Source organism: Quercus lobata, chromosome 12 (genome assembly GCF_001633185.2).
Source record: "Quercus lobata isolate SW786 chromosome 12, ValleyOak3.0 Primary Assembly, whole genome shotgun sequence".
Taxonomy (NCBI): Eukaryota; Viridiplantae; Streptophyta; class Magnoliopsida; order Fagales; family Fagaceae; genus Quercus; species Quercus lobata.
In genome coordinates this window covers 34,365,625-34,388,823 of record NC_044915.1, presented here as the reverse complement: position 1 = coordinate 34,388,823, position 23,199 = coordinate 34,365,625, and the positions used below count along the sequence as shown (strand labels likewise).

Genomic DNA, 23,199 nt, shown 5'->3' with positions numbered 1-23,199 from the left:
TTGAACAACTTGTCTTCCTCTGACATGTTCTTGATATCCAACATCAAAGAACTGAATATCTTGACATACTCTCTAAATGTACCAATTTGCTTCAATTTCTTCAAGGAGTCTCTTGTAACCTATGCAGTGTTGGTAGGCAAGAACTGGTCCTTTAGCTCTTTCTTTAAGGCTTCCCACGAGTCAATCTTCCTTCTACTAGCATCTGTATCATCTTCCACACGGGTTCTCCACCATAATTTGGCATCCCTTAAAAGATACATACTAGTAATGGTTACCATCTCTTGATCAGGCACCCTAGCAGCCTTGAAATACTGCTCCATGTCCTAAAGGAAATTCTCCAAATCGTTGGCACTCCTAGCACCATTAAAGGGCTTTGGTTCAGGCACCTTCACTTTGGTGGCCATTTCCCCCTCCTTAGGCAAGCCACGCATTGCCCTCTTTAACAAGGCAATTTCTGTCTCAAGTTGGTTTTAAGTCTCTCTTACTGCACTACCCTGGGCATCCAGTGCAACAGCCAACTTTTCAACACGAATTAACACAACATCCCTCTGATCAGAAATCTCACTCTGTATCACAGAAGTTTCTGCAAACAATGCATCCAATCTGTCACACACAGAAAGTTGTTCTCCTTTTGCAGAAACTCCAAGTATGTTCTCCAAGACAGTCACCCTTGCCTTGGTGTCCGAAGACATTGCAGCCAGGCTCTGATAAGAATTGTTACAAGGTCAATTTTTCACTCAAATTTTTTGACTATGATGGCCCTAAGTCCATAACTTAGTCTCAGCCAACACCACACACACATTGCAATAACACTTAGAACAGATTATCTAGGGACGTTTAAACACACAGTACACACAATATTTATAGGAAACATACCCCCAACCTTTATTACTTAATCTCAAGTACAAAGGAAACCCTTTTACAAGCCTAGAGAATTACACGGAATTTTCCCAAGGCCAAATACACTCTGCTGCTGACAACCCCAACAGCCTTAGGGTTAAATATACAGAATTAATTGCTATGGTAGTTACTACCTAGTAACTGCTTGGGTCTTGAACAAGCTGCCACTTGTGGTCTGACTTAGGACACCTTCAACTGATGCTGTCTTGGCTTGCACTCCACGTTTCCAGCCCCTACATAGTAAGTCTGATTATCAGGAAAGCCAAGAACTGCTTGGTAACTACTTAGTAACCACCACTGCACATGCTGTACATGCACAACCCATGTCTCAGCAGACCATGGGGCCTCTACCCATCCTCCAGCAGCCCATACAACTAGTTCCCACACATTTTAAAGAGACTTGGCCCATGCTCAAGGTCTCCCATCAACACTACAACCCACACAACATGCCCATATGTAGCATACAAAGTAACTTCCATCAACCCACTAGCACTTGTCCATGCATTCAGCCAACCCACACTAGCCTAATGCCTTGCACACAGCATTCAATCATCACAGCAGCCCAGCCCTACCTTGCACTCCAGCCACCAAGCCCACACACAAGGAACCAACAACTAAGCCACCAATGCCATGCACCACCACGTAGGGTCAGCACCACCTATTGCTACCCATCATCAAAACCATCTCTGCCCATCACGACCCTCCTTTGCCATGGTTTTAGGGCATCATGTGGAGCAAGGTGCCTCCACATGCTGCCTCTCATCACTACTCATCGATCCAACTCGAGTAGAGAGACTAGGCTAGTCCCCTTCAAAAAGCCCTTAGGAGCATCACTAGTCAGGCATGAGGAGCCATGAGTGTGTTGAGAAAACATAAAACCAAATGATTGACTCAATACTGCCCAAGCACCCTCATTCCTCATGCCATCATCAGCAACACATAATGCTTATAACAAACAGTCAGGTTGGATATACACAACCTGACTGTTTATGGATGCTAAAAAAATCTAGATTCCCATCCCTGGATGGAGCTCTATTTCAGGGTTTTGGTTGCTAAAATAGCAACTGGGGGGGTTTTTACACCCCTCAATGCTAGTGCTCTAAGGGAAGATGGATTTGCTAAATTTTTATTGAATGGCTCACCAATTTTGCAAAGAAGGATCAGTGTAAAATAATGGTTTTAGCAAGGCTTCTTTTTGGAATTTGATGCATGGCCAACCATGTTCCACTTTATGTTTACCTAATAGTATGCTTATTCTCACTTCTCAGTCGGGCCACAGAACTTTTTTTTTTTTAAAATGAGAAACTTCATCAATCAAGTAAAAAAGCCTGAAAAGGCATTACAACAAAGGAGAGTAGCAAAGGCTCAAAAATACATAGCCTATGTAGGGTCTGGGAAGAGAATAGAATGTGGCAATGGGGGAGAAGTTCCTTTCCAGATTTGAGCAAAACCAACCGATTTGGCCAATTGGGCGAGCTCGTGGGCTGCTCTGTTGTGATCCCGTTTCAAGTGATGAAGACTCCAGCTACAGAAATGGAGCAAAGAGCTACGGATTCCATTGATAATATGGCCAAGCGGACCGCTTGATTCCATTGCAACCACAAATTGCACCGTTGCAAGGGAGTCCAATTCAAAAATTACCCGGGAAATGTTCATTTCATGCGCCAAGATAACACCATTTTCCAAAGCGAGGACTTCAACAATTTCAGGGGAATAATGGGCTGGCAGAGGTTTGCTCAAAGCCGCTGTAACATGGCCAATTGAATTGCGAATAATGACTCCAATACAGAAGCTTGAGCGATCTGGGTAGGTAGCACCATCCACGTTTACTTTATGGAATCCCGACGGGGGGAGAGACCAATGAGAGCCACGGCTACCTTGTCGGTTGCTATGTGGAGATAAAACACCCTTGAAATCCTTAGCAAGCCTCATAGCCAAGTCCCCATATCTGACTAAGAGGAGCGGAGAGGGATTCATGCACCACCTGATTACGGTTGAACCAGATGTACGAAGCAGTGACAAAAAGCGTCTCTAAGTCCTTTTGAGTGCCATTTCTAATTATGTGCATGGCGGGCCACTGAACTTAATGCATGTTGAAAAGTGCTTCTGAGATGTTGGCACACTGAGTACTTACAAATTTAAGGAAGCACATCAGCAGCTGGCTGTAGCCCCCAAGGTTTTGGATCTTTACAGCAGCCATCATTATCACACCCAAAAATTATAGAGGGACCATCCTCACTTCATCTTAGCTTTTTGTTTGCCTAAACACGGTCAAATACCAGGCTTGCACACAATGAAAGAAGGTTGCTTCATTTCAACATGTCAAATCATACCCTCAACCGACAGTAGGAAATTTACAAGTATGTTCCCACTGAGCAGTAATTGAGATGCAACTGATAAACGTGAGAAGTGGGAAAGAGAGGAGGGAAATTTGGTTTTGCCTATTAAAACTACATATTGCTGCTGCCCCCTACCTGCTATATTCTGCACGCAATCTCAAGCTTGGCAGCTCTTTACTGATATTCCATGCCATAATTTTGACAAAATTCTCATTAATTTTTCATTGCATCAAGACACTGGTAGCATGATTACATAAAAATGAAAAATATATTTAAAATAAAAAATAAACAAAAAAGAAATAATAGAAGATGAAATCAGGGATTAGGACATGAGCTATAGTTTTAGATAATGGCAGCAAGTAAACACGCAAATTATTCATCAAGTACCAATTAAAACAAGCATTGAACGGCAGAGGATAGGATAGAAAAATCTAAGATTGGGGCTTCTCCCACTTGAGGGGCTTCACAACCTCCCAGGTGAAGTCAGGGTCGTCCCTTCCGAAGTGTCCATAGGCAGCAGTCTTCAAGAATCTTCCATTGCCACCCCTCTTGAGGTCCAAGTTAATAGTGATCATTCCAGGCCTGAAGTCGAAGCTCTCCTTCACGATTTTAAGGATCTCCTTGTCAGGAATCTTTCCAGTTCCATATGTATCAACAAAGACGGACAAGGGCTCAGGCACACCAATGGCATAAGAGACCTGAACAATGGCCCTGCGAGCAAGACCATTTGCTACTATACTCTTGGCAGCCTGCCTGACAATGTAGGCACCACTCCTGTCCACCTTAGTTGGGTCCTTTCCAGAGAAAGCACCACCACCGTGGGCTCCCCATCCACCATAAGTGTCAATGATGATCTTACGGCCAGTGAGACCTGCATCACCGTGAGGGCCACCAATAACAAAGCGGCCTGAGGGGTTAAGGTGGAAGATGGTCTTCTCATCAAGGTACTTCTCAGGGATAACAGGCTTAATAACATGCTCTTTAAGGTCAGCAGCAATCTCATCGTTTGTGACAGTCTCGTCGTGCTGGGTGGAGATAAGGACAGTGTGGACACGGACTGGAACCATGGCACCATTGTCATTGTAGTACTCAACAGTTACTTGGGTCTTGCCATCAGGTCTCAACCAGGGGCAAGTGCCATTCTTCCTAACCTCAGTGAGGCGAGCCCCAAGCTTGGTTGCAAGAACATGGCTAAGGGGCATGAATTCAGGGGTCTCATCAGTGGCATAACCAAACATATGGCCCTGGTCACCAGCACCAATCTCCTCAGGGCGCTTGGTGAAGTGTCCATGGACACCCTGGGCAATATCAGGGCTCTGCTGCTCAATGTTAACCAAAACCTTGCAGTTGTCAGCATCAAGACCCACATCATCAGAAACAAATCCAATAGTACGGCATGTGTCTCTAACAATCTTCTCATAGTCTATGTTGCCCTTGGTGGTGATTTCTCCAAAGACCATGACCATGTTGGTCTTGGTGCATGTTTCACAGGCAACCTTGCTGTCAGGGTCCTGAGCAAGGCAAGCGTCGAGCACTGCATCAGAGATCTGGTCACACAGCTTGTCGGGGTGACCCTCGTTGACGGATTCAGATGTAAATAGAAAGGTCTCCATTTCTCAAGCTACAAATAAAAAAACATAAAGACATCTTAATATATCAACACACAGAACAAATTCAGTTGGTGTGACAGCAGAAGTCTATCAATATCTAAGAATAAAGAAATTCAGAACAAAAACAAGTGCATCCGCAGTCTATCTAAATCTAATAATATGTAATTCAGGACAAAAACAAGCATATACTCAAGAAAGACAAAAATTTATCAAACTTAATGCCAACAGATAACGATTAGGAGATTCCTCCTAACTCAATATTGTCTTCATTCTTTCTCCAATAGTTTGTCTTTATAAAAAGAAGTTATGAAAGGATTAAATAATTACAGATTCCTTTGGCATCAGATATAATGTTGGAAGAATCTAAATCTCAAAGAACAATTTGACATAATAACAATGACGTCAAACACCATAGTCCATAGAGAAACCAAACATGTGAGAAAAAAGTTGTGTCCCTCACAACTTAGGAAGTTGGCTATGTAATTACAAACCGAGACCTGCCTGATCTCTTATAAGATTGGACAAAAGAAATAGACTTTATCGATACCCAATTGACAGATCTTGTAAATAAGTTGAAAGCAACAAAGACTAACCCAACCCAAATAGCAGATCAGTCAACCAAATGTCCCACATCAAAAACTAAGCAAATAAACAAAGCGTAAAGCCAACTATGAACAAAGCCTAAAGAACAGATCTAGTGCAGTCTACCAGGTTGCAAACATTAACAACCCAATACATTAAAATCTCCAACAAACATACACACAAGTCGTTAAGAAGTACTAATATACACCCAGATCTGCAAACTTTTGTAGTCAAAACTAAGGAAACACAAACCAAAGTTAGTGTTTTTGAAGCAAAATAACAAAACCCATTTGAGAAAAAAGAGACTAAACGGCATTAGAGACGCACCTGAAGGAGATGGGGTTAGCGCAGATCTAGAGTTTATGTATGTGTAACTGCGCTTGAACAAGTACCAGACCCCAAAGAGAATTGAAGCGAAACTCAACGACTCGACGACTATGGGCTTCAGAGAGCTTGCTATTTATAGATAAAATGGGGCCTTTGACTGGTTACCGGCTTGTACGGTTTGGATACGGTTTTCGTAGTGGGTTGGAATCTTTAGATCTACCGGGTGCTTGTTTTTAGGTGTATGATATGGTGTAACACGGTCTTTCAAAAAAAAAAAATATGGTGTAACACTATACCATGCGCTACGTTTTTGATGTAGTTTCGTTGAGCTCTCTCTTTACCATATATTTTTTAAAAAAAATTTAATAAAATTTAGAAGAAGAAAAATGATGGCTAAATATAAGTAATTTTGAATATTTTTTATTTAATTCAAAAAATTCAATTTATTTTTAAAAATAAATAAAAAAAAGTCAATTATTACTAAAAGTCTGTTTAGATACAACTTATTTTTGCTGAAATTAAAAACTGAAAATACTGTAGCAAAATAATTTTTAAATGTGTAAATAGTGTCATGGGACCTGTGAATAGTGCGTGAACAGTGCGTTTTGTTTCCTGCACAGTGAATTTATGTAATGTTACTGTTCACGCGTTGGAGAAAAAAAAAAAAAAAAAAAAAACTGAAAACGTGAACTTGGAAACGCAAACGCGGATCCAAACACTCACTAAGTGTGCGTTTGGATACCAATGAAAAATTATAATTATTTTACTATTCAACTTATTTTTGCTACTATTCATGGATCTCATTGCACTTTTTGGTACTATTTATGAGCTCCGCTATACTATTTCAACTAACTTTTATCTTTATCTACAGTACTTTCAGTAATAAGTTTTCAATTTCAGCAAAATAAGCAGTATCCAAACAAATCCTAAATATATATGTAGGTTTGAATTTCTAACAGAGGAACCACTTACTAAAGAACTCCAACTGAATAAGGTGATAGAATGGTGATAGCTTAGAAAGTAACGAAATTTAGAATTTCATGTATTTTCCAATGATTTTATGGATGGAGTTGGTGACTGATTCTCTGAAAAGGGGAAGAGAATTTGACAATGCACTATACTATCTTCTTATGTCGATTCAAGGGACATGCTTCTAAGTGATAGCTTCTCTCATGTTACGTTTAATGCAAAATGATGGGCGATTTTATGAGCATAATTAATGCTAATATGATGGGGTAAGTGACATTTTTCATGCACTCATTCTAAAGATGAGGGATACTTGATTACCAAGCCTTGTTGCTTCGAGTGTTTGACCATCATATGTCGTGTGCCCCTTATCTATAAGGGTTGGGATACCAATCAATGTGTAACGACTCAAGGAAAAGCGCTAGCCACATTTGCGCTATACCGCAAAAGGACTAGTCACAAGTGAAACTCCTTGCAGTTGTTAATAAAACCCAGTTCAACCCAGTAAATACCCGATGTAGGACTCATCACACACTCACACACATCACACAATCAATCAAATTGGGGTATCACAATCTCTCCCACTTAAATCCCTAACGTCCTCGTTAGGGCCCACTTTGTGGGGTAGTGTCTCTGAGCCCACACGGGATTACCGGGCTGGCTTTGATACCATATGTAATGATCCAAGGAAAAGCGCTAGCCACATCTGCGCTATACCTCAAAAAGACTAGTCACAATTGAGACTTCTTACAGTTGTTAATAAAGCCCAGTTCAACCCAGTAAATACCCGATGTAGGACTCATCACACACCCACACACATCACACAATCAATCAAATTGGGGTATCACACAATGCACAAAGGTTATTGCTCTGTAGGACACCATGGGGTTTACCCCCTCCATCATACTTGATCAAAACATAATTATCTCTCTTCAATTGTTGGTGATGCATAAAAATTTGTGTTACATGTAATTAGTGTATATTTAACTTTTTTGTAGTAAAAATAGGCCTTAGCTTGTTTCAATTTGTATTTTGTGTTCAAACTTTCAATTACAACTTATCTCCTTATGATTTAACTTTATCATTATTTAATATCACAAAAAAAAAAAATCAATTGTTATATCTTGATTCATTAATATTTGGATTAAAATGAATTCATTATAGCCTTTTTTATGAAACACCAATGAATTTCATTTTAATTCAAACTTAAAGTTGGAAAATACTACTATTGACAATTTTTAAAATAAATTATGATGAGATTAAACCAAAAGGGGTAGATTATAATTTCCTCTAATTATTATAAGGACAAAGTTTAGCTACAAAATTGGTTGTAGCCTAAGATTACAACTTTACGTAATATCTTTTTATTTGAGGTGAGTTTTGACAAATTTACCACTGGATTACATTTTCTTATTCTATCCACCATGCTTGCAAAATTTAAAAAAAAATTAAAGATCAATAGTTATGTCATCAATAAATTATTTAAATTACAATTTTTTGTAGTTTAAAATTATGCATAAAATATAAGCTTATAAATCATATAGTAAGTAATATCTAATTGACACAAAATTTGACATGTGTGTTAAGAGTATAAAAAACATGCAATCAAACAGTTATATTTCTAAAATATATAGTAATTTTAATTTTTATAAAAAAAGTTATAGTTGTAAACTATAACTAATTTTGTAACTAAACTTTGTCCTTATTATAATTTGAGTCGTGTTACTGCCATGATATTTCCCAACAGTCAAATGATACTTTAGGCCTTTTCATGCATGCTCTAACCTCGATTCAAAAAAATGCTCTAACCTTAATTGAAAATGAGAGCTCATGTTAAGGTTGATGAGATGTTCATACGGTAGCATTGCTCTGAAAAGTTTAGGAGCCGTTAGATGTCAGGGATTTTGTGGATGGGATTTGTTGGGGTTGGTGAGAGAGAGAGGAGCGCGACATTTGATTTTGATATAGTATCCACTACCTAATATCTAGCGACTAGTATTGTGAGAACGGATTTTACGACTTTGTCCTTCTGATTACCTGGAGAAGCCGGTCATTCACCAAACCCTTACCAGTCATCGGCTCGCTAGCTTGAGCCATTCGCTTGGGCTTTTCCGGTACTGTAAAAAATGAAAATCTATAATAAATAAAAATATTTTATAATTTTTTTTTTTTTTTTTGGGAGAAGAGACCGTAAGAGATTGATTTGTTTCAATGACAACGAAGTGGCTGACTAATGTCACGTGTCTGTGGGGCAATTGGTACACTCCCCCCTTGCCCTTTTTCTGAACAAGATTCATAATTTAATTGTCATTAAAAGTCTCAAACTGCAACTCCAATGAAATTATGAGAAGAAATTAAGTTGACATATAAAATAGGGTCCGGTTAAAGCGTGTTCTTATGGCAAATATTAAATTTTTTATTTTTAGTAATAATTTTTTGGGAATTGAAAAAACTGTCATTATTTTTTTTATTCTTGAAAAAAAATTTTCCAAAAATGAAAATTAATATGTGCCTTGCATTAGTAAAATCCTATAAAATAAAATAAAAAATGTTAAATTATCCTCTGGTTTTACACACAAAATCATTTTTTTTTTTTTTATAACTTATGTTTCTCCCAATGTAGTAGCTTTGTTCAACGTTTTTACGGTCCTTTTCAATAGTTTTGGACTTTTGGTTGAATGCAAAACCAAAACTTGGTTTTGTGCATGTCAAAGTCGTAATGGGATTCAAACTGACTCATGGTTTTTTTTTTTTTTTTTTGTGCAACAAACTGACTCATAGTTGTCTCTCATTAGTCATTAATGATAAATAAGTTGGTTTTTTATTTTTTTTGAAGCATAAATGTTTAAGTTTCCTTCACAAATTGAGTTTTAAGAACAGTTTTTATTTTCTGTTTATTTTAGATTGCCAAAACAAGTTTTTTAGTCTCAAAAATAGAAAATTATTTTTGAAAACAAAAAATAAATGAAAAAAACAGTTACCAAACATACCTTTAATTTTTTTTTCTCTCTCTTACCTACGTCGACGCTATCACTACCATGTTATCACAAATCGCAAAGTTAGTACCAAATACAAGCTCAACCAATCACATGTGTTTGATTTTTTTTATAACTATTTTAAACTTTAATTATTTTATAAAAAAAAAATATATATATATATATATAACAAGTTGTAATTAATAGAGCATAAAATAAAACACAAAAAAATGGAACAAAGGATTTGTATTCGCTAGTGCGGGCTACTTTTTTGTTGTCCCATGGAAACTATTTGCATACTCCTTGGGAAACTTTTTGCAGTCCCACATCGAAGCTATGAAGCTGAAGGAGTAGTGTACCATCAGTTATTAAATAACTGATGGTACACTACTCCTTCAGCTTCATAGCTTTGATGTGGGACTGCAAAAAGTTTCTCAGGGAGTACGCAAATAGTGCAAGTGGGGAGAGTTGTCTTCGATGTGGGACTATAAAAAGTTTCCCAGGGAGTACGAAAATAGTTTCCCTGGGACAACAAAAAAGTAGCCCACAATAAAAGGAGCTCCTTTTTATTGTGGGGGCCTTTTTTTTTTTGGAGTGGAAAACTCTTGTACTCTCATCCTTTTTTTTACATCGAAGAAGACTCCTTCCCCCCTCTGCCTTATAAGCACGAGCTGAAAAGAAAGAAGTACCATCAGCTCACGCTTATAAGACAGAGGGGGGAAGGAGTTTTCTTCGATGTGGGACCCACGTAAAAAAAAAGGATGGGAGTACAAGAGTTTCCCACAACTAGTACTCAATAAAAGCATAACATTTCTAATGCCAAATATACCAATTATTTTCCTCATACATTTTTTTTTTTTTTTTTTTTGGGCTGAAATGTTCATCTTGCAAAATTAACAACAACAACAATCAATCAAAGAGGATCCACGTCCCTTTTGGACAAGTAGAATTCTTATGAAAATTTTAAATTTATGAATATATGATAGTATTATTGCTAGAGTTTTTTTTTTTTTTTTTTTTTTTTTTTTTTTTTTTTTTTTTTTGTTGATAAGATCCTTCTTAGTAAAGTCAGATCCCTTATATCATAATTCTAACTTTCACTTTGATGGAAAGTATTGCTACCAATTAATATCATTACTTCATATAAAATGCCAGATAAATCATAATTTGCTCGCAAAATTTCCCTAAGAAATTATTTGGGCATGTCAACCTTCCTATAAAAAGCCAGATTAACGTAATTTGCAAGATTACCTCAATCATGTTCTTTTTATTTCCTTACTTTACTTATTTGATCATTTGTAACATACTTAGAAAATTTAAATTAGTTTGTTTAATTGCTAGTCCTAAGGTCCAAACTAAGTATATTCACAATAAAAAATTAGAGGGAGATCTTTTTTTTTTTATTTTTATTGCCAATCCAATTCTCTTCATTTTCTTTGATTTCCAATAATTTAAAAAAAAAAAATTCCTCTTTTTCAACCTTCATAAAAAAGTTGGGTTGAGACGGGTTTGGGTAAATCCACCCACACCCTACCCATGGCCATCTGAATAAAGGTTTTTTTTTTTTTTTTGCTGAGAGCATTACCATCCGAAAATTCTATCCTATTTTATTTTACCATCTCAAAAAGTTACTTTATCAATTATATCACACCATTTTACAATATACTTAACATCCTAATTTTAATTTTACAATACAACACATTAAAATAATATATCTACACAATAAAATAATATATTTTAAAATATAAATAAAAGTTAGAAATGAGAGAGAGAGAGAGAGAGACAAAGATTGAGACCTGAGACAGAAAGTGAGAAGAGAGAAAAATGAATAAAAAATATTATTTCATTTTATAATTGTACTACAATACCATCACAACTATCACACAAAGTTGTGATGGTATTGTAGCACAATTCTAAATTTTTTTAAGATACAAGATAGATACAAAACCGGATGTTAGCTTGTTTTTTTACTTTGATACTAAAATTCCTCGAAATATACCATTTACCGTGGTTAATGCAAATGCTCTAATATCCGGAATAAAGTATTTTTTTGATAAACTCCCTGAATAAAGCGTGAAAGTAGAGTGCGTATTTTGATATTCACTGTGCAGCCGACACTACACAGTACACATTGCAGTTGTAAAATCAGGGAAGCATAAAAGGCAATAACTTTTTTTTTTTTTTGGAAGAGAAAGCAATAACTTATTTTTATCTTTTTTTAATTGAAAATGAAATGTAACCGTTACACATTAATGCAAAAGCATTGGTCACGAGGAATGCCAAAGAAGGTGAGGACCCCACTATATTATTATTATGTGAGATTCGGTTCAGAAACACAAAAATTTTATGATTAGAATATTTTTGAGAGAGTTTTAAATTATGGAGTTCACTCTTGATAATATTTTTTTATTATTAAATTAAGATATTAATCACTTTTTGATATAAATAAGATTAAATCCTAAATTTCTTATATAATTATTAAAAATTTTACCAACTACACTAACTGCACCACTCACTAGAATTATTTGATTTAACAGAGAAATAGTATAGTTTGGTGGCTGTGCTTTTTGGTCGGGTTTCACTTTTTCAATCATTGGTTAATTTTTAAGCCATATGAATCACATTTTCAGGGTAAAACTTGCGAGCAGAGATTTTTTTTCAGAAAAGGCTGACGATATTATCAAGATTGGTTTTGATTATTCAACGGCCGCCTTTTTGGGCAAATTCAGTAAGAGTACTTTGACATTGTTTCCTACCTTCCTCTTCCTAAAATATTATAAATAAAGAAAAACAAATAAAAAAAAGGGGTTAGTGGGAATAATTTAAATCCATATAGAATTAAGGTCGGTTTGAGATTCGTTTATTTTGTTGAAATTAAAAATTTTTTCTTGAAAATATTGTAGATAAAAGTAAAAGTTAGTTGAAATAATGACTTATAAATAATACCAAAAAGTACAATGAGACTTATAAATAGTAAGAAAAATAAGTCGAATAGTAAAATAAATTAGCAAAAATAATTCATGTCAAACGCACACCAAGTAAGACTTATCGAACGGTGTAAGAATATTTGACAAGTATTCATTGATTATCCAAGAATTATACTAAAGTACTTTCAAGTTTCAAGCACCAAAGAATATTGGGAATTTCTAATTTACATGAGAAGGATAATAATCAAGGTTTTTTTTTTTTTTTTTTTTTTTTTTTTGTGGTGGGTGCAAACTCTAAATAAAATCAAATAAATGGAACTCAATTTAATAAATGATATTTAATACTTTTCTAAAAAAGTGGTATTAATACTTATTTTCACTATTCTCTGAAAATACATAAGAATTTTCTACCTTCTACATTCACAGTATGTAAGAGTACAAATTCAACTTTCCCTAGATCACTTTTTTCCTTCTTAATTCCTCTTACACGCCTACAAATTTTACAAATTTCAGTAGAGACAATTATCTCCACTCAGCAAAATGTGATCTCACTCCTAATACCATGTCTAGTCACACTCCATAATTATAGTTAAGTTATAATAAATAGCCAAAAGTTCCATTTAATACAGTCTCAAAACTAAACTCCCAAGCTTAGAATGATGTATCTACCTAAACTTATAATTTAGATTCAAAGCTTTGAACACTTTTAGGTGTTACAAGCATACATAATCTTGTCGATTCCAAATTTGAAGAGGCGTATCATTGTATATAATTAGTTTAACAGAATAAACGTTTAGAGGTGAGGCAGAGTCAATCAATCCTAACAACAACAACAACAACAACAACAACATGGGTCTTTGAAAGGTCGTCACTCATTAGAAGTCAAAATCAGGTATTGCAGTTCTTTCTATAGGTTGATTTGAAGTTTAAGCTTTGGTGTTTGGTCACCAACCAAATAAACCAAGTCAATTTCATTAAGAAAGACTAGCACAAACCAAATAGGCTCAAGCCGAAGAGGGTAAGACTTAGCAAGCTAGCTAGCCAAAATGGGTTTTGGCTCCACAAGTGATGTGGCAACGATTAGGCATTAAGGCAAAGTAGGATTTAATTAAGCAATATAAGAGAGAAAGTGGGGCAGTTGGGATTTGTATCTAAGCTTGATGCGGTTTCCACCAAGAAAAAAATAAAAGAAAATCAGAAAGTACTGTATATGTATAGGAGGTGTCCCTATAGCATTGTTAATCAGAGAATTTCCCAAAAGGTTGGGCTGACCGGCACGTAGAGGTTGCATGTGGTTGGTTTGGATGACTTGTCAGTTTACGCCACCCCCGTAGGCTAAATCTATAAACCAAGGTGGTACTGTGATGGTTGGTGAGGTTGGTAGGTTTTTTTTTTTTGGGGGTTTTTCTCTCTCACTCTAACTTGGCTGCTCATGTAAGAATTAAGGTTGGTGGGAAAAGAAAGTTATGAATTTTTTATAACAGGCAAAGAGTTAGAGATTAACCAAGATTAAGTTTGGGGCATCTGTCATGCTTTCCTACCTAAGTTTCTGCTATTAGTTAACATAATATTAGGCAACCTTCAACATAGCAACTAATTACAAAGTGTTGCTGGATAATACTACTATATATATATATATATATATATATATATCAACTAATTAAGATTGCTTCAACGGTTCAACCCCAAAGGTCAGTGTTTTTTATTTCTCCAATGCTGTTGAACTTCTCTACTGCTGGTAAGGATGACAATTCTCTGCAATTCCAATATTGCTACATTAATAAAGTGCTTCTTGGATTGCAGTTATGAGTAGTTTAGGTGTGCTTTCGTTTAGACAGAATTGTTTTTTTTTTTTTTTTTTTTTTTTTTTTATAATTTAATTGTAATTATTATTATTGTAGTTTTTTTTTTTTTTTTTCAAATTAAAGAATTGTTATTGGAGTAGATTTTTTTTTTTTTTTTTTTTTTAAGTTAAAATTTTTATTGATATTGGAGTAGTTGGTTTCTGTGCTAGAGACCTTGATGTAATGAGCTTATAGGTTATGGAGCTCCTACGCGTAGAAATGGTTTTGTCCAAAGATAAGGAAAATAAAATAAAATTTTCGAACTAATTTTTTTGAGTGCGTTGTAATTTGTTTTTAATCGTTCACTTCTTTTTTCTTATTAACTTTTACTTTTTTCTTTTTTTTTTGGTTGGATTTACATGATTCAAAATAATTAGTCCATGTCCATTTTGAAATATTTTGTAAAAAATTATCTTATGGTCCATGTATATTTAGAAATCGACTTCAATTATATTCATTAGAAGGTGGAAACACAAATTGTTAATTTGCTTTTGTCTCATGATGGATTTTTTTTTTTTTTTTTTTTCAATTGTTGGCAAAGCAACTAAGAGCATCCACATCCGGATCTCAAATCCTATCTTATTTTACCATACCAAAAAGCTACTTTATTACTTATACCATACCATTTTTCAATATACCCAACATCCCAACTTTTATTTTCCTATCCTACTCATTAAAATAATATTTTTACACAATAAAATAATATATCCTAAAACCCAAATAAAAACAAAAACCCAATACCCAAATAACCTCTGCAACCAACTGCTGCTACCACTACCACCACGAAGAACATACCCAAACTATTCGTTTTCTTGAAACCCCAGAAACACCAGCCACAAACTCATGGCCATCCAAACCCAGAAACCCATAGATTAACAAAATTAAAATCAAAATCAAACCCATAGATTAACCCAAAACTCCAAACCCGCCGATCCTCAGCCCTAGAGCCACCACAACCCACCACGACCCGCCACGATCCACACCGATTCAAAAAAATCGGACTCCATTTCCAAATCAATCGAGCCAACACACACACACACACACAAACGATTCACAAAAATTGGGTTCATTCCCTCAAATCTAAATCAATCAACTTTCACATTAATTCACACAAATTTTCGTTTATATCAAGAATTTCCCCTAACACCCAAACCAAAACAGAAAAAAAAAAACCCACAATATTTTTGTCTCACACACCAAACAGTCAAAAGCAAACCTTGCAACCACGGTCAAAAAACAGTCAACACCACCACCACCACCACCCTCATCGGCGATCTTGAGCGACCCATCATCGGCGATCTTGAGCGACCCATCATCGGCGATCTTGAGCGACCCATCATCGGCGATCTTGAGCGACCCACCAATCTCCACCGATCCAAACCCGCGCCAGAGCGACCCATCATCGGCGATCTTGAGCGACCCACCAATCTCCACCGATCCAAACCCGCGCCAGAGCGACCCATCATCGGCGATCTTGAGCGACCCACCAATCTCCAACGATCCAAACCCGCGCCACCACCTGACCCATGATTCACCGACACACCGATCCACCGATCTCCATGCTGTGACCATGAACCAAACCCAGCTACAGTGCAAACCTTGAACGAGAAAGAGAGATGTGAGATGAGAGAAAGAGTGAGGAAGGAATCCATAACAAACCCATCGGAATCCATAGCAAACTGATCTGAGTTTTTTTTTTTTTTTTTTGATGGAAACAAACTGACCTGAGATAGAGAGGAAGGAAGTATTGAAATTGAATGGGTTTCGGGTTTGAAGAGGAGAGAGCAGAATGAGAGGAGGAAGAGAGAGAAAAGAAGAGAAATAATGATACAGGAGAGAGAAATTCCCGGGTTAAAAAGGATTAAAAAATAATTTTTTTTTATACCATTCAGCTACAGTACCATCTTACATTTAAGATGGTACTGTAGCTATATGTCAAATTTTTTTTAGCATTTTAGCATATGGCCTTTCCGTTGCTGGTGTTTTTTGGGCTTGTATGCCAAATGTGCCTTACATTTGGCATATAACAAGCCCAATGCGGATGCTCTAAATACGAGGAAAAAAAGTCATACTCCAAATCCGTTAATTTCTTTTCTTAGATAATTGTAAGGACTCGATTCGTGGCGGACCGTAACAGTGTTGGGTTCGCACGTAAAAAGGCCCAAACAACATCATTTGTAGAGCGTGGGTTTGAAAGGTTAGGCCTTGGTCACCAGGTGGTGGGTTTTTCGTGATAGGCATACATGGTTAGATCGTCTTCGCCTTAGGAATCTTTCTCCTGGAGGCAGGCTGGGAGGCTCTGGTTTTTGGCCATTTTTCCCAGCCCCTTCTATAGATTACTTACCTTTCCTTTTATACCAGCCTGCGTCCACTGTCCTTCGTCCACGTGTAGGTTTAAACTTTCCAAAATTGATACTTGTCCCATCAGTCCATACACAAAATCGTTGGAGGTGGTTGTAAAAGCCAAAGAATGCGGCTCTGTCAGGTGCAGAGTATTGAATGGCAATAAGGGCAGCTTTCCCTTGATATTTTAGATTTTCTTTCAAGTTTAGTCCTATACCGTTTTTGTCCCTCTTTCCGGTGGGACTTTGGGTTCTGCCGAGGACTGAATTGTCCTCAGCTGTATCCCAAGGCTATCTTGTGTTTTATATTATCGGGCTTGGGCCATAGCCCTCCTTGGCTTGGACCTTTGGATTCCCCACAGGTAAATGGGTCTGGCCCATAAATTACTTGGGCCCCACAATAGCCCCTCAAAACCCTGCTGTCCAACCTCTTGGTTGGAAAGGGGGGTTTTGGTAATGCCGAGCCTTTATTATGGCTCATTTAATTCGGCCTTTCGTTAATGCTGGCGGTTTTCCATTTGTCCAGGAAATGTACCGATCTACGAGACATTCTTTTGATTTTACTCCCGACGCGTTCTCGCCGTTTGGTTATCCAAAACGCGCTTTTAATGACTTCTATTTACGAGACTCATTTACATTCGACGGTTTGTTTGATGAGATGGGGAAGTGGAACGGATACGTCTTTGTTTACAGATTCTTTTGGAAACCTGGATGAATTTAATACCTTCCGTTTTGCCCTTCCTATAAGAAGACAAGTAGGAGGCTATCGCTTTCGTACAGAGACCCTTTTATCCTTCTGAGATCTGAAATCCTTAGCCTCCTTTAGCGTTTACTTTACCCACTAGTTATACACCAAATCATAATACGTTCACCATAACAACGAGTAATGAAGGAACCATACCCCTCCCCAAAGCACCATGTTCTAATAAAACTCGAAATGGCTCGGTCAGGGCAAGGATGGCGGAGACTCAAGATTTGTCTCACCTTCCTTTCAGCCAAAATCCGAAGTAGGGACTCGTCACGTCAAACTTTCGGCGTGACTGAGTCGAGAACACCCATTATCAGTACCAACCGCTCTCTTATGAGCATACCTAACATGGCACTAGTGTGTTAGGAGTCAGGACTGAGGCAGGGACTAAGTGCCCCTGCTTCTTCCTCTTTTCGTTCACTGGTGCCTCATTTTACCTCTCTTTCTTCTTCTTTCCACCACCAGATCCATTCTGGTGCTTTTCCTTCTCCCTCTTTTGCTCCTTTTTCTTTCTTTTCATTCATCTCCTCCATCTTCTTCATTCATCTCCTCCATCTTCTTCTGAAGAAGGTCCTTCTCTCGATATGGGCACAACTGAGGCAGAGTTTGGAAGGACTTCGGAGACGAGTTTAAAAAGAGATCTGGCTGTTTACTTAATGTATTACTTTTTACTTTTTTTTTTATGGTTTTGGCAATCTATCTTTTGTATAGGCTTGTTTAAGCCCCTCTTTGTACGTTGTAATACATCTTTATATTAATAAAAATTGTTATCACTTTACTTGACATGTTCTATCTCTATATTTTTCGAAATAATAACGCAATGCAAATACATACAATCGTGTGAATTCTTTTTATTTTTAAACCGTGACCGACGTTTAGGACCAAAGTCCCAGTTAAATAAAAAGATCTTGCTCTGTGTTTATAAAAACAGTCCGGCTTAATAATACTGAATCGAACGAATGATACTTAGAGCCGAAATTCCCATTAGGCGGGAAAAGGAAGGACATTATGACGAGCTTACCGAGTCGGCCTGGCACAATACCGCCGACCTTAGAGTACAATACTTGGGGCCCTAATCCTTCATCAAAGATAAGGGCACTATTATGAATTTGCAAGTGCTATTCGGCACAATAATGTAGCATTTGAATCAATGACACCTAAGGCCAAAATGCTTGCTAAGAAAAAGATATCACCATAACTTTAATAGAGTTGTTTGGCACAACAATGACGACCTATAAAAAACGATACTTACCTCAAAACTAGCCGAGATGACAGCTCAATGCTCGATGCGGTGTAGGAAGCAACCATCCGAGGACGTATCACCCGCAAAATGAACAGCCCCCCTAGGCTACTGAATGATGGCGCGTTTTACCATCCTCTTAACACTCCTATTGGCATTGACCTTTTACAGCATTTGAGCCAAGGATTGAATAACTTAGAATTGCTATTAAGTAGCCGACCTTACAAAACTCAATCTTCTTCTCATCCAAGTAGTTGGTTTCCCCATAGGCTTGAGTCCGAGGACCATGCAATGTCTTGGTTCTGTCCAAAACTCAGTTTTCTCATCCAAGTAGTTGGTTTCCCCATAAGCTTGAGTCCGAGGATCATGCAATGCCTTGGTTCTGTCCAAAACTTAGTTTTCCTCATCCAAGTAGTTGGTTTCCCCATAGGCTTGAGTCCGAGGACCATGCAATGTCTTGATTCTGTCCAAAACCTAGTTTTCCTCATCCAAGTAGTTGGTTTCCCCATAGGCTTGAGTCCGAGGACCATGCAATGTCTTGGTTCTGTCCAAAACTTAGTTTTCCTCATCCAAGTAGTTGGTTTCCCCATAGGCTTGAGTCCGAGGACCATGCAATGCCTTGGTTCTGTCCAAAACCTAGTTTTCCTCATCCAAGTAGTTGGTTTCCCCATAGGCTTGAGTCCGAGGACCATGCAATGCCTTGGTTCTGTCCAAAACCCAGTTTTCTCTTTGCGTGGGACCTTGGCTTTAGGGGAGTTAGCTCCTCAGCCAAGCCCCTAGAGTTATCCACGCGATTACCGCAACCTAGCGTAGCCCCTAGTCAAGAAGCGTAGCCTCTAGCGGAACTTTACACTAAAACTCTATAACCAGTGGTTAAAAACGACAAAGGAACTCTCTCGACCTGTCGCCTATGCCAACACACATGCCTTTCCCACAGACAGCGCCAATTGTAAGGACTCGATTCGTGGCGGACCGTAACAGTATTGGGTTCGCACGTAAAAAGGCCCAAACAACATCATTTGTAGAGCGTGGGTTTGAAAGGCTAGGCCTTGGTCACTAGGAGGTGGGTTTTTCGTGATAGGCATACATGGTTAGGTCGTCTTCACCTTAGGAATCTTTCTCCTGGAGGCGGGCTGGGAGGCTCTGGTTTTTGGCCATTTTTCCCAGCCCCTTCTATAGATTACTTACCTTTCCTTTTATACCAGCCTGCGTCTACTGTCCTTCGTCCACGTGTAGGTTTAAACTTTCCAAAATTGATACTTGTCCCATCAGTCCATACATAAAGTCGTTGGAGGTGGTTGTAAAAGCCAAAGAATGCGGCTCTGTCAAGTGCAGAGTATTGAATGGCAGTAAGGGCAGCTTTCCCTTGATATTTTAGATTTTCTTTCAAGCTTAGTCCTGTACCGTTTTTGTCCCTCTTTCCGGTGGGACTTTGGGTTCTGCCGAGGACTGAACTGTCCTCGGCTGTATCCCAAGGCTATCTTGTGCTTTATATTATCGGGTTTGGGTCATAGCCCTCCTCGGCTTGGACCTTTGGATTCCCCACAGGTAAATGGGCCTGGCCCATAAATTACTTGGGCCCCACAATAATAATTAGGACTGTGCAGTCAACCAATCAATCCGCCAAAACTGATACGATCCAATCCAACCCAACCTGATGGGTTGGATCAGTTTTAGGTGTTGATGGGATGCCAAAATGTTTTTTAAAAGGGTGGGGTCGAGTGTGGGTCAGTAGATTTACAAATCCACCTATCCCAACCCGACTCACCTATATTTAATATATTTTATATGATTTTATAATTTAATTATTATAAGTTATAAAATAGTTTGTATTTGTTTGATGATATGCTCAGGTTTGATTAGTGCATCAAATCAATGCAAATAAGATTATAAATTTGTTGTTAATTGTGTTGGTAATCTTATAAATCCACTATTCTAATGCTCAGTTTTTTTTTTTTTTTTTCAACTATCTAATTTGTGGGTCCAACTAGATCCATGTGGAATGGGTTGGGTTTTTTTTCAACCTGATCATGGTGACACCCCTAATAATAATAAGTATTCCAAATGAATTATTTTTCATATAAATTGTTAATAAAATTAATCATAGAAATTCCTTTTATATAAATTATATGCAATGTGTGTGTCACTTGTTAGAGACTCTTATTTTTAAATTAAAATATAACATCTTTAATTCGTAATTGCAAGTACTTTTAATAATTAATTTTGGTATAAAAAGTGGACACTGAAGAGTTTTATTCACAAAGAGTGGACACTGAAAAAGTGGCACCTCTTAGAATTTCTAACAGAGACATACATGATTTGAATCCCTTCATCCCTAACTATGGACTAATCACAAAAACAAAAAAGAAACAAAGGAGACATACATGATTCAATTAAACTACAAGATAATTAGTGGAACTATCATGAGTCGTGACTAATTATCTTGGTATGACCCCAACTCATAAATGCTAGAATTATATAAATCCTTCTTTTTTTATCTAGTGGAGTTTTTTTTTTTTTTTTGGTGGTAATTGTTTATGCAGAGGCTCAAACCTCTGAGTTGAAAGTCACTAGGTAGACCGGGTAACACTTGGGTTAGCAGGCCCGGTGGTATCTAGTGGAGTTATAATTTAGGACCACAAAGGCCAAAAATAAGCATGATCAAGATGATGATGTGTGCGTAAATGTCTCCTTGTTTTTGACATTATTTGATGACTTTTATCATGTAATACTAATAATCCATCTACAGCAATTTCTATTTGTGGGCCTACATCATGCATAATTACCATATCACAATAGTACAACTATGGTCCCACAATGTAGAAAATCGTAGAGACAATTAGTCAACCTAATTAAATGGTTTAAATATTTAAACTTGGGTGGCGTTTGGGTATTGCCATTTTACGCGTTACGTTTTCTGTGTTTTTTTTTTCCCCCCCTTGTATGCACATTTGGCATTGTTTATGGTCCATGAACAGAGATTTTAGGCTTATGAATAATGCCAAATGCATGAACAGTAACTTTTTTATTTATTTTATTTTTATTGTTTTCAGTTTTCAGCAAAATAAACGATATCCAAATAGACCATTTAAACCTATTAAAAGTGTCTACAGGGAAATGGTTATTTTCATTAAATTATTTGTATAATGTAAAATAAAAGGTTAAAAATTAATTTATTTTTAAAAAATTGAAAGTTAAATTATTTAAAATAAAACTGAGACAAAAAGTAATATGAGATTCACAAATAGTAATAAACAATTTAAGCACATAATTAGCTTTGCTAAACAACCTGAAAATTTTAGTAAAATTTAACCTATATCAATTGTGGGGCCCAAGTAATTTATGGGCCAGACCCATTTACCTGTGGGGAATCCAAAGGTCCAAGCCGAGGAGGGCTATGGCCCAAACCCGATAATATAAAGTACAAGATAGCCTTGGGATACAGCCGAGGACAGTTCAGTCCTCGGCAGAACCCAAAGTCCCACCGGAAAGAGGGACAAAAACGGTATAGGACTAAGCTTGAAAGAAAATCTAAAATATCAAAGGAAAGCTGCCCTTACTGTCATTCAATACTCTGCACCTGACAGAGCCGCATTCCTTGGCTTTTACAACCACCTCCAACAACTTTGTGTATGGACTGATGGGACAAGTATCAATTTTGGAAAGTTTAAACCTACACGTGGACGAAGGACAGTGGACGCAGGCTGGTATAAAAGGAAAGGTAAGTAATCTATAGAAGGGGCTGGGAAAAATGGCCAAAAACCAGAGCCTCCCAGCCCGCCTCCAGGAGAAAGATTCCTAAGGCGAAGACGACCTAACCATGTATGCCTATCACGAAAAACCCACCACCTGGTGACCAAGGCCTAGCCTTTCAAACCCACGCTCTACAAATGATGTTGTTTGGGCCTTTTTACGTGTGAACCCAACACTGTTACGGTCCGCCACGAATCGAGTCCTTACAATTGGCGCCGTTTGTGGGAAAGGTATGTGTGTTGGCATAGGCGGTAGGTCGAGAGAGTTCCTTTGTCGTTTTTAACCACTGGTTATAGAGTTTTAGTGTAAAGTTCCGCCAGAGGCTACGCTTCTTGACTAGGGGCTACGCTAGGCTGCGGTAATCGCGTGGATAACTCTAGGGGCTTGGCTGAGGAGCTAACTCCCCTAAAGCCAAGGTCCCACGCAAAGAGAAAATTGGGTTTTGGACAGAATCAAGGCATTGCATGATCCTCGGACTCAAGCCTATGGGGAAACCAACTACTTGGATGAGGAAAACTAGGTTTTGGACAGAACCAAGGCATTGCATGGTCCTCGGACTCAAGCCTATGGGGAAACCAACTACTTGGATGAGGAAAACTAGGTTTTGGACAGAACCAAGGCATTGCATGGTCCTCGGACTCAAGCC

General features: G+C 37.6%; 1 protein-coding gene across 1 annotated transcript; it reads right to left on the bottom strand.

Moving 5' to 3' along the window:
- Positions 1-3,435: 3,435 nt before the first annotated feature.
- On the bottom strand, positions 3,436-5,878 carry LOC115970907 (S-adenosylmethionine synthase 1). The gene is made up of 2 exons (XM_031090529.1): positions 5,759-5,878; positions 3,436-4,860 (listed from the first exon to the last, which is right to left on the bottom strand). The coding sequence occupies exon 2, from the start codon at positions 4,850-4,852 to the stop codon at positions 3,671-3,673; it is 1,182 nt and encodes a 393-aa protein (XP_030946389.1). The 5' UTR covers positions 4,853-4,860; positions 5,759-5,878; the 3' UTR covers positions 3,436-3,670.
- Positions 5,879-23,199: the final 17,321 nt, after the last annotated feature.

What these genes read in the sequence shown, in the direction of transcription:
- LOC115970907 (XM_031090529.1), bottom strand. Translation starts at nt 4,852, where the DNA reads ATGGAGACCTTTCTATTTACATCTGAATCCGTCAACGAGGGTCACCCC.